The 13,332-nt window shown below is 43.4% G+C and overlaps 1 protein-coding gene and 1 long non-coding RNA gene across 2 annotated transcripts in view; one reads left to right on the top strand and one right to left on the bottom strand.

The window, feature by feature from the left end:
* Positions 1–5,961: 5,961 nt before the first annotated feature.
* On the bottom strand, positions 5,962–6,833 carry LOC113948324. The gene is made up of 3 exons (XR_003528103.1): positions 6,750–6,833; positions 6,491–6,626; positions 5,962–6,351 (listed from the first exon to the last, which is right to left on the bottom strand). It is a non-coding gene; the product is annotated as an uncharacterized LOC113948324 (long non-coding RNA).
* A 3,635-nt stretch (positions 6,834–10,468) lies between these two features.
* The window catches only part of PHACTR3 (phosphatase and actin regulator 3), a 100,557-nt gene continuing 97,693 nt past the window's right edge, over positions 10,469–13,332 (top strand). The window contains exon 1 of the mRNA XM_027645809.1: positions 10,469–10,655. Within this exon, the coding sequence (XP_027501610.1) occupies positions 10,562–10,655 (94 nt within the window). The 5' untranslated portion in view covers positions 10,469–10,561. The remainder of the gene's footprint in view (positions 10,656–13,332) is intronic.

Genomic DNA, 13,332 nt, shown 5'->3' on the forward strand with positions numbered 1-13,332 from the left:
ACCATTCTGAGATAATCCCTTCGCTGACCACAGCTGCACTAATCACTCCCTGTAAATAGAACAGCAGATGAGGAAAACTTTGGACTTCTGGGCTGCTCATTATCTTCTCAGGATATATTTTCTTCTCCAATCACTGCCACGTTTTAAGCTACAGCCTTTCCATCTTCTGCTCATACAATGAGCTGGAAGATACCAATGATGTCTCTGAGAAAGTCCTCCCCAAAGGCACACAGGAGCTTTAAAAGGACTAAGCACAAACATACCAAGGTCTCTGACAGCTGATTTCAAAAGGATGTACGAAAAGAGAGAAAAAACCCACCTCAAGGTACAGGTACTCCAAAAGAAAATAATGCAATTTTCTTTTCTGGGGGCATATGGAAGATGGACCATATGAGATCTAGAAAAATACAGTGTCAATCACATAAGGAAACATCATCTAAGGAAAGTAACACATTCATTCATGCAGCATTTTCCCTTTAAATTACAATTTCTCAGTTTGCTTATGTATTTTACATAGATCCACTCCATTCATCATTTGCTGAATCATAGTGATTTGAGGTAAAAGTTTTTCTAAGGACTAAGCTAAACCAGAACTAGATTCCCCCCAGGTTATCTGTACAGAATGCAGAAAAGCATCAGCATTCAGTCTTACAGTAAAACCAGCCCATACATTAATTACTATAGGGGACTTTTCCTGGCTACATTACAGATCCCAGGGAAACTCAACTGAGCAAGAATTAAATGTTGATGAAAGAAATCACCAAGAATAACAATAATTATGTAAAATGAAATGCCAGAAGTGCTAAAATCTTGGTTTAATATACTCTATTTTGTACAAAACACAGTAGGATTCTTTAGAAATGGGGGAAAAAAGCCTTTCCTATTTAACTTCACACTGTAGTTCACCACACCCTGCTTTGGAAAAGATACAATCCCGGAGTGCTCTCTAGTGGTTGCCAGTCAAAAAACCTCTGTAGGCTGTGCTCCCAGGTTTAAAAATACACAAAATAACCAAAAATATTCAGTTGCCCCTGTAGTCAGCCACGACTCCCTGAAAGAACAGTGCTCCTGACAAAGAAGATCAAACACAGGGCACAGGGAGCCCCTCTGCAACAGCTTGTAAAAACAGGCTTGAAACACCTTTAGTTACAATTAATCAGAGTGGAGGTTTTGAATGTGAATAGAAAGTGAAAAAAATAATAATCTGTTTAAATGAGAACAAATTCAGATTCTATTCTGTCTCCAGACCCGTTGACCTGATGTCTTTAGCAGCTCACTGAGGAACAGACAGCGACTTAAGGCACAGTCAGATGCAGAGGAAAAGGTAAGTTACATTCCTTCTTTTCCCTTGGTAAATGCGATCACATTCCTGCATATTTAATAAATTGTTGTTCAGCTGCTTCAGAAACAAACTTTATCACCTTTTCCAGGTACATGAGCTGGTCAGTGGATATGAAGAGATTTAGTATCAGAGTATGTAAAATTATCTATTAAGAAATTATCAAGTCTAGGGAGAGAGAAGACACTTGTGTTTGTGTCAGCCTTCTGCACTGACTCAGGGCTTGTTCTTTCCTAAGGACTGAATTCCATAACAAAAATGCAAATATTGATGTGCCTGACATTATACAGAACAAATTGAACACACTAAGTGTATGAGTTGTCTCACAAATTGGGATCAAAACGTGGGACCCTTTGACTCTTGAACAAACTCCAGTTGTGCCAGATTTCCTCCTCATCCTACAAATGGTGGTGTGAAGGGAAAACCATTCCCTTCTGCTCCATCTGGACTTCTGAGCTGGGACTATCACGTTGCAAAATGGGTGCCTATTTTGGGCTATTAAAACTGTCTTACTGTGCTTAAAACACAGGTCATAAAACAGGCCTGAGGCTTCTCCCTTTCCCTGAGCTTCCCACATCAGAGCATCACATGAAGACAACGCAGAGCCCAGGGCAAATCCCGAGTCCTGGGAGGCAGAGGACAGGGATGATGCACTTGGAGAGCTGTGGCTCACTGGGCTGACCCTCTCCAGGAAGTTCAGCAGGACACAGCCAGCAAATGCAGCTGTGTGGAACCTGCACATTCCACACCCCAGCCAAAAACAGGACAAAAAGGGACTGTTAAATTTCTTACTTCAATTTTTATCTTATGTGGGGATTCTTTAAAAAAAAAAAAAAAAAGAGGTACATTTTCAAAACTCATTGGGCAAATATTTGTCTCTAAGAATTCCACGGTATTTGTATTGAGTAGAAAAATCACAACAGGTCAAAATGCTCTGAGGGAAAGGCAGATTCTGGGAGCATCCAAGCCAACCATAGTGCTGAAATATGAAGCAGCCCAGACAACAACTGACCCACATTCCATGACAGTGCCAAGGCAGAGTGGGAGTACAGGGAGATGTACTCTGAAAAAAAATACCCTTATTTTTAGAGTAGCACAACACTAAAACCTAAAACCACAGGATTTCTGCTACCAGGAGTGTTGAACTTAACCTCGTGACCAAGAAGATAATAAAATCAAGAACCACGTCAGTATAATTTCCAAGAGTGGTGTGGAGAGCTACACAAATGTTTCAAAGCAGAGGGAAAAAAATAATCCATCAAAACCTACCTTGTAAGTGAAACTGCAAACCCCAGAGCTGTGTGTAAAACGTTGGGAAGAACTGCACCCTTGGCTGGAATAGCACTAAAGGATTCAGTCCTGAAGGAAAACTAAACAAATTCCAGTCTAGAACACAAGCTGCAGGGAGAAGAACTATTCACATTCTATAAACATGGTATTTCTCTGGGATCAAGGCCTAAAGATTTAGTCTCTTGTAAAATGTCTTATTAATGAGAAGTTATACATTGGTATTTGTTCCTTCAGATGCATAAATAAAGGCTGGATGGCAAAATTACCCTTCAGAATAATTCAGTAATTCCTGTGGCTCTCTCGTAGGCACAGCAAGAGTTTCCTCAGTGTTTTCTCAGTGGATTCTCTCAGCTCCATCAGATATTTATTCAGCAAAATAAAGAACAAATTGCTGAGTGTAAAACCACTACTAAAGGTCTGCAGCATCATCCATTAGCTCCAGGATTTCCTTGACAGCACAAAGGATTGCAGGCTGCCAATTATAATTAATTTGAGCTCCCTATGGTCTTAAGCAGAGCTCCTCATTGCCCTGGATAGGAAAATGCAGGTTAAACCCCAAGAGTAATATAAAATGGACCCAAAGCTGGTCCCAGGCACTGTGTTTTACAGAATTGGCTGTATCTCTGTAAACAATGGGTAGGTGACATTGGCACTGGGCAGAATGCACAAGCTGTGGCATTTTTACAGTGTCTCTGGTCTCCTTTTCAGGAAATCCAGTCAGAGCTCACATGAAAATTTAACAAGTACATACTGTACCATTCAGATGCACATATATAACATCTTTACAAATGGAGAAAGAGATTGATTTTGACAGCTTCAGTTCATGGTGCATTAATAAACAGAATTTTTGTAACAGCCGTGAAGCCAAGGGAGAAAGAAGACAAAATGCTAAAATAATTCATGATTTCTGAATGATTTTGAAGTAGCAAACCTACTGGCATCTTCCCTGACTGATCTAATTGGACTTATTTCCAGTTTATTCTTTCTAGGAGGGGGGAAAAAGGCAACATCAGCAAAAAAACCCTGTTTATTAAACAAGAGTATGATTACCTAGTTCTAAATACCACAGTCATGCAATCCTTAGCTGCGTGGACATCCATCTCCAACACACCTGCTTACAAAGGACATGCAAGATTACTGAGGATTCATTCTTGTAAATAATTAATGGCATATTTAGCAAAGACTTGTGTTGCAAGTTTCTGTATTTCCCATTAGGTTAGAATAAAACATTTTTAGACTACATGTTAATCCAGTCTAAATGTAGTCTGTGCAACTGGACCTTGAAACTTGAAGGACTTGGCCCTGCAGAAGTAATTTGTAGGAGAAAGAGGCTTAAAATATCTGGGTGGTTCACAGATGGTATTAAACTCACCCTGGGAATTCCTTTTCAATGCATTTTTTTTGTGTCCAGCCCTAGAAAGACACAATTATATAAAAATGAGAAGCACATATAAGGGACAAGTGAAAACAGTGGGACTCTTTGTAGAAACCATCTGACTTTTGACCTCACTGGAAGAGTGTGCCAGGCAAGATCTGCATTTTACTTGTTGGATAAAGATGTTCAAGGGTTTGATTCCAAAATACATGAGATCACAGCTGCATAGTCTGAAGGTGTTCTCCTGATTACAGTTTACTGCTGTTTGGAAGCAAAGTGTATTTTACAATAGCACAGAAATTTCCATGATGAAACTGTTCTGACTTTGCTTATGATAGTGTCAGTCTCCAGCCTTGAGTCATGGAACAGGAGATCCATCCAATTCTGCCTTGGGCTCACTTTTCAGGCTAAAAGTTCACCAGTAGGACTGACCCCAGAGAAACCACCACTGCCTCTGTCCATCAGGTGAATTGGGATTAAATTGCTGAGCAGCCTGACCTTCCAAAGCCTGCAGCAAGATGGCATTGGCACCATTAAGAAACAGCACACTGAGCTGCAATACAGCAGGTGAGGAGCTGTCATGACAGAACTGTCCAAGAAATTATACTTCAACAGAAAAACAAGTTAGCTCAGTCTTTGCTGAAGAATAATTTCTCAAAAAGACCCTCTGCATCTGCAAAGAGCAGAAGCACAACCCCCACAGCAGTGAACTTACTGTACATACATATTTTGCCTAAATGAGGATGTAAAGCACTACATAAATCCTGACTTCATCTCTTAGAAAGCAGTAACTTTACTGTGTAGGAATGTTATTAAGTCCTAGTTTTCCTTAAGATGAAACTAAAAATTCCTGAATTTGGAGCTATTCTACTTCCCTTCTCAAGTATTGCTTCAGGAGTTGGTGAGCAGGAAGTGGAATAGATGGAACCATCCCAAAGATTACTCTATCCCAGGTGGATATAAAACTAAATAATAGTTTTATTAGGGAATAATAATAAAAATAATATGGGAACTGGAACCATGACTTTTGGGGAGTCATGATACATGACTTCAGTCTTAAAACAGATATTGCTCTGCTAAGCTGGACCTTGTTTATTGTGAGTTGTAATCAATGTGGTCTTTCATCATCTTGTCTTCAGCTGCTGATCAACTCTAGACTTCTTATATTTCCTTCCACAAACTGAAACCTAAGTTAGCTCCCAATTATATGAAGTTGTACCTTCTGTGAGACGCTCATAAATCCTGAATATTATGATCTTCACTAGATTTCAGGTCCTCAGGAACTCCAAACCGTGACCTACTGAAGGAACCTTGGTCACTCATTCCATGTTTCACTGGCCCCTAAAGTATTTTAACTCCCCAACAGCTGAATTTCTTGTGGATCATGGTCAGTGTATGAAACACCAGCTGAAGTCCTATGTTACCCAAGAAATGAAACCGATGGTGATAACAAAATGCCATTGAAGTAAATGCTGAAACACCAACATGAATCAGAATTTTGCCCTGCAGCTCTGCATCAAAGATTCCTCAGCTCTCATCCAATTAGCACAGAACACCACTTTTCCCATTCCACTTCTGCTGACAACTGAATGATCTTCACTATTTCAATTAATTTGAAAAAATTACATGTCACAATCATTCCAGATTTGGCAGCAAGATGAGATCTGAATCAGAATGTACTGTTTGCATGCAATACATAATAAAGAGAAATGACATCTCTGATAAGGGTACAAGTTATCCAAACTTAGGTTGGATATTAGAAAAAGGTTCTTCCCCCAGAGGGTGGTTGAGCACTGAACAGGCTCCCCAGGGCAGTGGGCACAGCACCAAGGCTGAGCTCAGGAAGTGTTTGGATGATCCTCTCAGGTACAGGGTGTGACTCTTGGGGATGGATGGGCCTGTGCAGGGTTGAGGGTTGAACTTGATGATCATTTTAAGTCCCTTCCAAGTCAGCATATTCTGTGATTCTGATGGTCTTCCTCTCCATTTTTCCCCACCTCTTCCTCTCCTGTTCCTTCCCTTGTAAAATGCCAGCAGGAGCACTGGAGCTGTGAAACAAAGCCAATGTGGAACCCAGCGATTCCTAGAGCAGCTCTGGAGTATCAGAGATGTTCAGTGTTAGTGTGCACACGAGGCCACCAATAAACAAGTCCCTGCTGCTTATTCATTTTTTATTTGCTTGCCATAGTAGAACATCACTGTGCTTTGGAGGAGACGTTTCAAGTCTTTGTAGTGCCGAAGTAGTGAGTGCTGGATGACATTTTGTCTCTTCTCAGTGACACGCACGGATCGTCTCGACAAACACAGACTCAAAATAGGCCCCGTGTCCTCTTTATAAAGAAAATGTCTGAGGGGAAAAAAACCCCACAAATTAAATAGAGACAAGAGCCTTTTGAACATGGGAATGCTCCTCTTTATTGTTACAGGGAGCACACTGAACTACAACGGGCTGGCAGGAAAATCTCAAAAACTAGGGTAAGACTCACAACCAAGAGAACAAATGCTTTCTGCTGCTGCATCTAAGAAACTGCTCCTAGCAGGGCTATTTGTGCCTTGGCCATCCGAATAATTTGAACATGAAAGCTGATACTGCCAATCCAAACGTACCCCGAATTCTTTTTTCTATACAACAACAGGAAAAGAAACATCAATTCTGCTCAGAGAGCACGTGCAGCTTCAGACTAACGAAAATGAGGTTGTTTAATATTCTGCTGATTTGAGAAAAACAGCACTGACATGACTCACCTCTTTCCTTTCTCCTCTGGGGATCATTCCTTTCTAACACGTTTGGTTTTCTCTTTATATAACCAGCTCATAAAACAGGCATTCAGTTGTCTGAAAGAAAACAAATTAATCAAACCATGCACACCATTTATATAGTTGCATTTTAAAAGTTTTTATCAAGGAAGTCGTATCAAATGGACCTGCATTGGTTTGCTTGTGGACTATGCATCAAAATAAATACAATTACATAAATTTTATTTTCCCTCTTGTGTTCCTTGTGTGGATATTTCATTTTAAGAAGTATTTTCCTCTAACTGAATGGATGCCAGTTGCAGAAATATCTGCTACTAAGCTAGAAAAATTTCATCATAACTTTTCATCATAAATATCAAAGCCTAGAAATCCTCTGAGAGAGAACTAAACATATCAGATCATTGTACTTTCTGGGAAAATGCTGCAAACTTGTTTACCAGAAGACTGCTAGAGCGAGAAAATAAACCAAATCAAAGGAGGGTCATGTTTCTACTAATAGGGTTCTGATCCTGCAAATATTTTTGTTTGTGACACTTACAGAATCATATCAAGTAGTAAATGGAAACTTGAGCACAATTTGCCAGGTGCTTTGTACCCACAGGAAGAACGAGGCTTAGTTTCATTCCAATTTCAGAGGGATTTACAAATCAATATACTTGGAATATATTGGTTGGTGCCTGCCTTCATCAGCTTTGATTTATGTCTGTGAAAATGCTCCTTTCATTTTGGTCTTTCAACATGAAGACCAGAGTTTGCCTCCCACAGATTTTTCCTCTCCAAAGCTCTGTCCCAGGAGGAATGCAGAGCCTGCTTTAAGGTAAGGTAGTGAAAAGTGCAAATAGATTCATCATCATCATCATCATCTATGCAACTTGAAAGTAAAAGACATGCAGATAATCATACTTTTTACGCAAGATTAGTTAGCACCATAGGTTTAAATAATTTAACACTTTCTATTTCTGGTACCCCCTCTTCCAAACATGATGATGGTTCACTTGGGAAGAGCAAGCTGGCCCAGGAGCAGCTCCCTCAGCTGGCAGGAACCCACCTGGGATTTATTCCCAGAATGAGTCTCTTGGTGCCTGGTTTGGCAGGAGGGAGAGAAAATGAAACACTTTATCAAAGTGAAAACAGCAAGATAGATTCCAGTCTTGTTTGACTGTTTTCTACCAGACAATATTTTTGATCCAAAGGAACCCTATAAAGTGTCCTTTATAGAGGCAACCAGTGTGTCAGCTGGTTAAAAATACATCCATCTCATCTTCTGTGCTTCTATAGCTACTAAAGCTGTCTTGGAGATATTTTCTTGGGTTGAAAAATATTTTAGTACATTCAATCTTGTACAAATCTTTAAATCTGATATGGAGCTTTTCAACCTTACATTTTAAACAAGAAATCAGTGTTGTTCTTCATCTTAGAAGGCAGCTCTATTGATTAGTCAAACAGACTTTCACAGAATTCACTGCAAACCATCAACATTTTCTAGCATGACCTAAAAGCTATATGGAGAAAAACCATTTAAAACTTGCTACTTCCTCTCTTTTTGGGACTAAAAATAGATTTGGCTCATTATCTCACTTGGCACCTTAATGTATTCCATTGCATGATGGCACAGCTTAGATTACACAACCACATGCTTCTTCTTCCTCAGGGTCTACCTTATACACAGCAAGAAGGGACAGTTCTCATTGAAAGAGAAACTCTTTGATATTTTACTTTAAATCTTTTGCTCAATTTCTGTTCTCATGGCAATATTCCCACTCATTAGATGCAGCACCTCGCCCCAGCCATGGGTGGAGGTTACCCCAACAGCCACACTTGTTCAAATGGAGTCTTGGAAGAATTTTCTTACCAAGCTCCACCATTAAATGTAGGCTCACAGACTTTTTTCTTTCCCCAGAAGGCCACTAAGTTGACCAAACCTCAGGAGACACACAGCCCAAAGGTGACTCACAAACAAGATGTGTGCAGGTGGATAAAGCAAAAAGGCAAACACACTTCTCAGTGTCACAGATGCGACACCCAGAGACCCCACAGAACTGCTTTGTTTGCACCTGCTTTCAGAAATGGCTAAAGCATATTTTCTTCATATAAGATAAGCAAAATGTTTTCCATGTATTTCTGGAGAAGCAGAGCAAGGCTCTTCTCGGTGGTGCCAAGTAATAGAATAAGAGGCAATGGGCAGAAACTGGTGCTCAGGAAATTCCACCTGAACATGAGGAAGAACTTCTTTACTGTGCAGGTGAGGTTGTGGAGTTTCCCTCACTGGAGATATTCCAGAACCATCTGGACACAATCTTGTGCCATGTGCTCTGGGATGACCTGTCTGAGCAGGGAGGTTGGACCAGATGACTCACTGTGGTCCCTTCCAACGTCACTCATTCGGTGACTCTGTACGTGAATGAGGAACTGCATTAATGGAAAATTTTCTGACACAAAGTTTCATCCCTAAAATTTTGCAAACTTATATCTGTCTAAGCCCAGGAGCTTGCTCAGCTTCACATACAACCACTGCTCAAGTCAGCCTAGGAAATGTGCTTGTAGGTGAGTGCATTCCTTAGCACCAGTTCCGGGCAAAGACAAAGCAGCGTTTAAGGCACTGCCTCGCTGTAAGAAACGAGGGGAGAACCCACAGGATCCCAAGTGCCGCCTGAGCATTCTACAAGACTGGGATAGCGATTAAAAAGTATCCCTGGCTTCTACAGGTCAGAACTCCAAAGAAACACGACCCCCATCACCGGGAACAGCAAAGCAGCCCCGAGTTGCGCAGGACGAGGAGAAGTGACCTTGCGTTTAAAATAAAAACCCGTGAAACCACATACTCTCTTTAAATAAATTCCCAAACGGAGCTACTCAGTCGAGGTGGAATACCTCGTTTTCCCGGGGTTTCCGTGCGACACCTCCTTTGCCACGAGCCCCCCGCCAGCCCCAGCGCGGCCCCGCCGGCTCCGCACAAGGTCCCGCCGGGCTGCGCGGGGTCCCGGCGGGGCGGACACGGGCACGGACACGGGCAGTGCGACCCCCGCGCGTCCTGTCGCGGGGAACCGGCGCTTTCTGACCCTCCCCAAGATACCCTCCTCCTCCTTCTCTTCCTCCTCCTCCTCTTTCTCCAGCCGCGAGTGGAGGCGGCAGCGGACCCTGAGCCCCGCGGTGCCGGAGGGTCGCGCCGCGAAGCGCCCCGAGGGTCGGGCCGGGGAGGGCTCGGGGGGTTCCGGGGGGCTCCCCCCGCACGCCGAGGGCGGGGCGGCCCCTCCCCACGGCCCCCCCCGGCCGAGGGGCGGGCGGGGCGGACCCCGCGCACCTGCGGAGCCCCCGCCTTTGTGCAGTGCAGGTGCGGCGCCCACCCCCCCGCCGTGACGTCACACGGCCGCTCGCGGGGCACCATGGGAGAATCCCAATGTTTTCCAACGGATGCGCTCAGCGGCGCCGCTGCTTGAGGCGACTCCGGGAGCGACGCTCGGGGGAGGGGGCGTCCCGGGAAGGGGCGTCCCGGGAGGGGGCGGCGGCGGCGGCGGCGGGGGGCCGGGCCGGCGGCCCGCGCCCCTGCTCTTCCCCACCCCGGCTGGCAGCATGGCCCACCCCCGTGAGGAGCCCGGAGCTGCCTCCTGAGCTCCCCGTGCCGGCGGAGCGCCCGCCGCAGCCCTGCCGACGGCGCCGGGGAAGATGCTGCCGCGGCTGGTCCTGCCCGGCTGACGCCCCTTCGCCGCCGCCGCACCCCCGTCCCCATTGTCCCCCGGCCGCCTCCGGCTCCATGAGCGCCTCCTCCTCCCCCCTCCTCTGAGCTTCCCGCCCTCCACCTCATGGCTGCATCGGAAGAAGGGACCGGCTGCTTTCTCCCGCGAGGCAGGTCGCAGAGTGACCCCAGCATCCTCACCGACCCCGGGGAGCGCACAGGTAACGGCCCCGGCGGCGCTCGGGGGGCGGGCGGGGGAGCGCCGGGATCATCCGCCAATTTGTAGCGCGCCGGGCAGGGATTGGGAACATATTTCCTGCGGTAAGTGCTGAAATGATGCAGCCGCTTAGCTCCAAACGGGATTAGAGCGGAGCGCGTCCCGCGGCGATCGCAGTGTCCGCTCGCCGAGTGAGCGCGGGGGGCGCGGCCGGAGCCGGGTCCCGGCCGGGGGTCCCCGGGAACGCTCGAGCCCCCGCAGCGATGATTTATTACTTCGGGGGGTGGGGTGGGGGAAATGAGGGCTAATAAAGCAGGCTGTTTGCATGGGATCGCCATGGAGACAAGGGAAGCAGAGTCATAATTAAACGCTTTCTGCCCACAAGAAGGTAATTTTCACTTCATAGGGAGAAGCGTAATCTCCTTATGGAGACACAGAGGGTGGTGCTGAGGGGACCCAGCCCAATCGTTAGGATATAAATAGAATATTGTGATGAGATTTTTTTTCTTCTTTAACAATGGCTAATGGTGTTTTCAGTTTAACTTCACTTTGAGGAGTTATTCTAAATGTCTGTTGGTGGTGACTCAGTAATTTCAGATTGTCAGAATCTAAGCAATGATGAGACCTTTAGGAAAAAAAAACCCAACAAACAGCCACATCACTTTGATGAGATGTGATTGCATGGGAAGGCACAACAACAAGCTGGAAGCAAAGGGTAAGAGCCAGTTTGCTCTCAGTTTCTCAGAATAGATGACGGTCACACAAGACCTCCAGGCTTCTTTATGAGAAAAGGAGTAACCAAAGCAGCATAAAGACAATGAATGGGGTGTTGATCATCACTGCCCACTACACTGAATTCTAAGCCTGGAATCTTGGGGTTTGGGTCAGACACTATGAGCCTGTGCAAGAGACAGTCCCTGAATGCAATTTCGGGTTGAACTTTATTCTGACCTTTCTCGGATTACCGAGTAAATAAAATATTCCAGACTCTATTCACACACCTGCTCTATTGCTTCCTCCTGAGCCTGTGAGGTTATTAATATTTGTATCTATTTTACGTTCTTCTATTTATTTGTCTTATCAAGCAATTCTGAGCACCTTGCTCTGGAGTGAAAGGCAAATTAAATTAAGGCAAACAGTAGATGATTTATCTCTGATTACCAACTGTTCCAATACCACAAGTGAAGGGAACAAAGGACTCTTCTTACATGAACTGCTCGACTCACTCCCAAAGGGGCAATCTTGACTGAAAGAGGAATGTATGTTTCTGCCATTTGATTTCTGGAAGCAGAAGTGACTAATGAAAGGCAGGCATATGCAATCTCAGCTTTAATTCCTCTATATTATTTTCTGCTAATCAATTATTTTGGCCTTCGTGAAAGGCAACAAAGAAACTACACAACATGTCTGACAAATAGACAAAGATATAAACATTATTATGCTTTTTGTTAGGAGAAAGAACTATCAAGACTAAGTAGCATTTTTCCCCCTAATACAGACTTCATGAGATAAGCCAGTGTCCCATTGCAGAAGCCAAACTAAAATACAAGAAAGGATGTCTTTTATAGTATTGTGTTATACAGACAATATGTGGAGAGAAACAAAGGGTGATACATAGATATGATTTTTGTCCAGGTAGGTATAAATAGTCAGTAGCAGAATTAGAATGTTTGGTGAGCTTTTCATGTTATAAATTTGTTTGTCAAATAGTATTGAACATCTGTATGACTCAAAATGATAATAAAAAGTGAACATGATCTGCTTAATTTAAAAAAAATTTACAGTTTTGTGAGTAATCATTATGAGCAATTTCATAACGTGGAATAAAATTTATACTACTGTAAGAATTATGTATGCTAGATGACATAATTGTAATTTTTACTTATTTTATTAGCCTGGAAAATAATGTTTTCATTATCATTATAATACCAATGTAACCATCCATGGACTCCAAGTCCAAAGACAGACTTAGGAGTGTGAAATGATATGGACAAAGTTTGTGTTTACCTCCCAACCCTGCTGGCAGACAAACCATGTAGAGAAGTAGCTGTGAACATGTAGGATTCTTTCTTAATTTAAAAACTAAATTAATTTTTATTAACATTTAAGCCATGCATTTAAATCGTACAGACAAATAAACCAATACCAAAACATGGATCACTGCAACAACCATTCCTACTTTTACGTGGCATTTGAACGATGCCAAATTCCTGCTGGAGATGCACCCTTGTTTTGCAACGTTTTTTTGAGTGCATGATGTGGTCAAGGATTATTCTGCACCAATTCATTTGACTCTGTCTACTGAGGAAAGTACATGGAGGCAGAAAATGTGGTAATAAATGGTGCCTAGGGTTCCTACTGGTGGTGTGGAGAGAACTGGAAATAGTATAAGAAAGATAAGAAGGAATAAAAGTTTCTTTGTTTTAATTGGAGCAGTTATTTTCTCCTTTTAAGATAAAATCATGCATTTCAGCCTGGGATTTAAGTGAACTATTTTATGGCCACTGAGCAGTATTTTACGAGAATTAGTAGAGTACAACAAAGACTGGACTTCATGTTTGAGTCTGTTTAAGCTCACTGTCACACTGAGTGCAAGCCTTGAAAAAGGAATATGTCCTCAGTTTGAGAAGCACACATCAAAATACTCATGTCTTGCTTAGCTACAGGCTGTCTCTAGACCA

This window comes from Corapipo altera, unplaced genomic scaffold (genome assembly GCF_003945725.1).
Source record: "Corapipo altera isolate COAL_440 unplaced genomic scaffold, ASM394572v1 64, whole genome shotgun sequence".
Lineage (NCBI taxonomy): Eukaryota > Metazoa > Chordata > Aves > Passeriformes > Pipridae > Corapipo > Corapipo altera.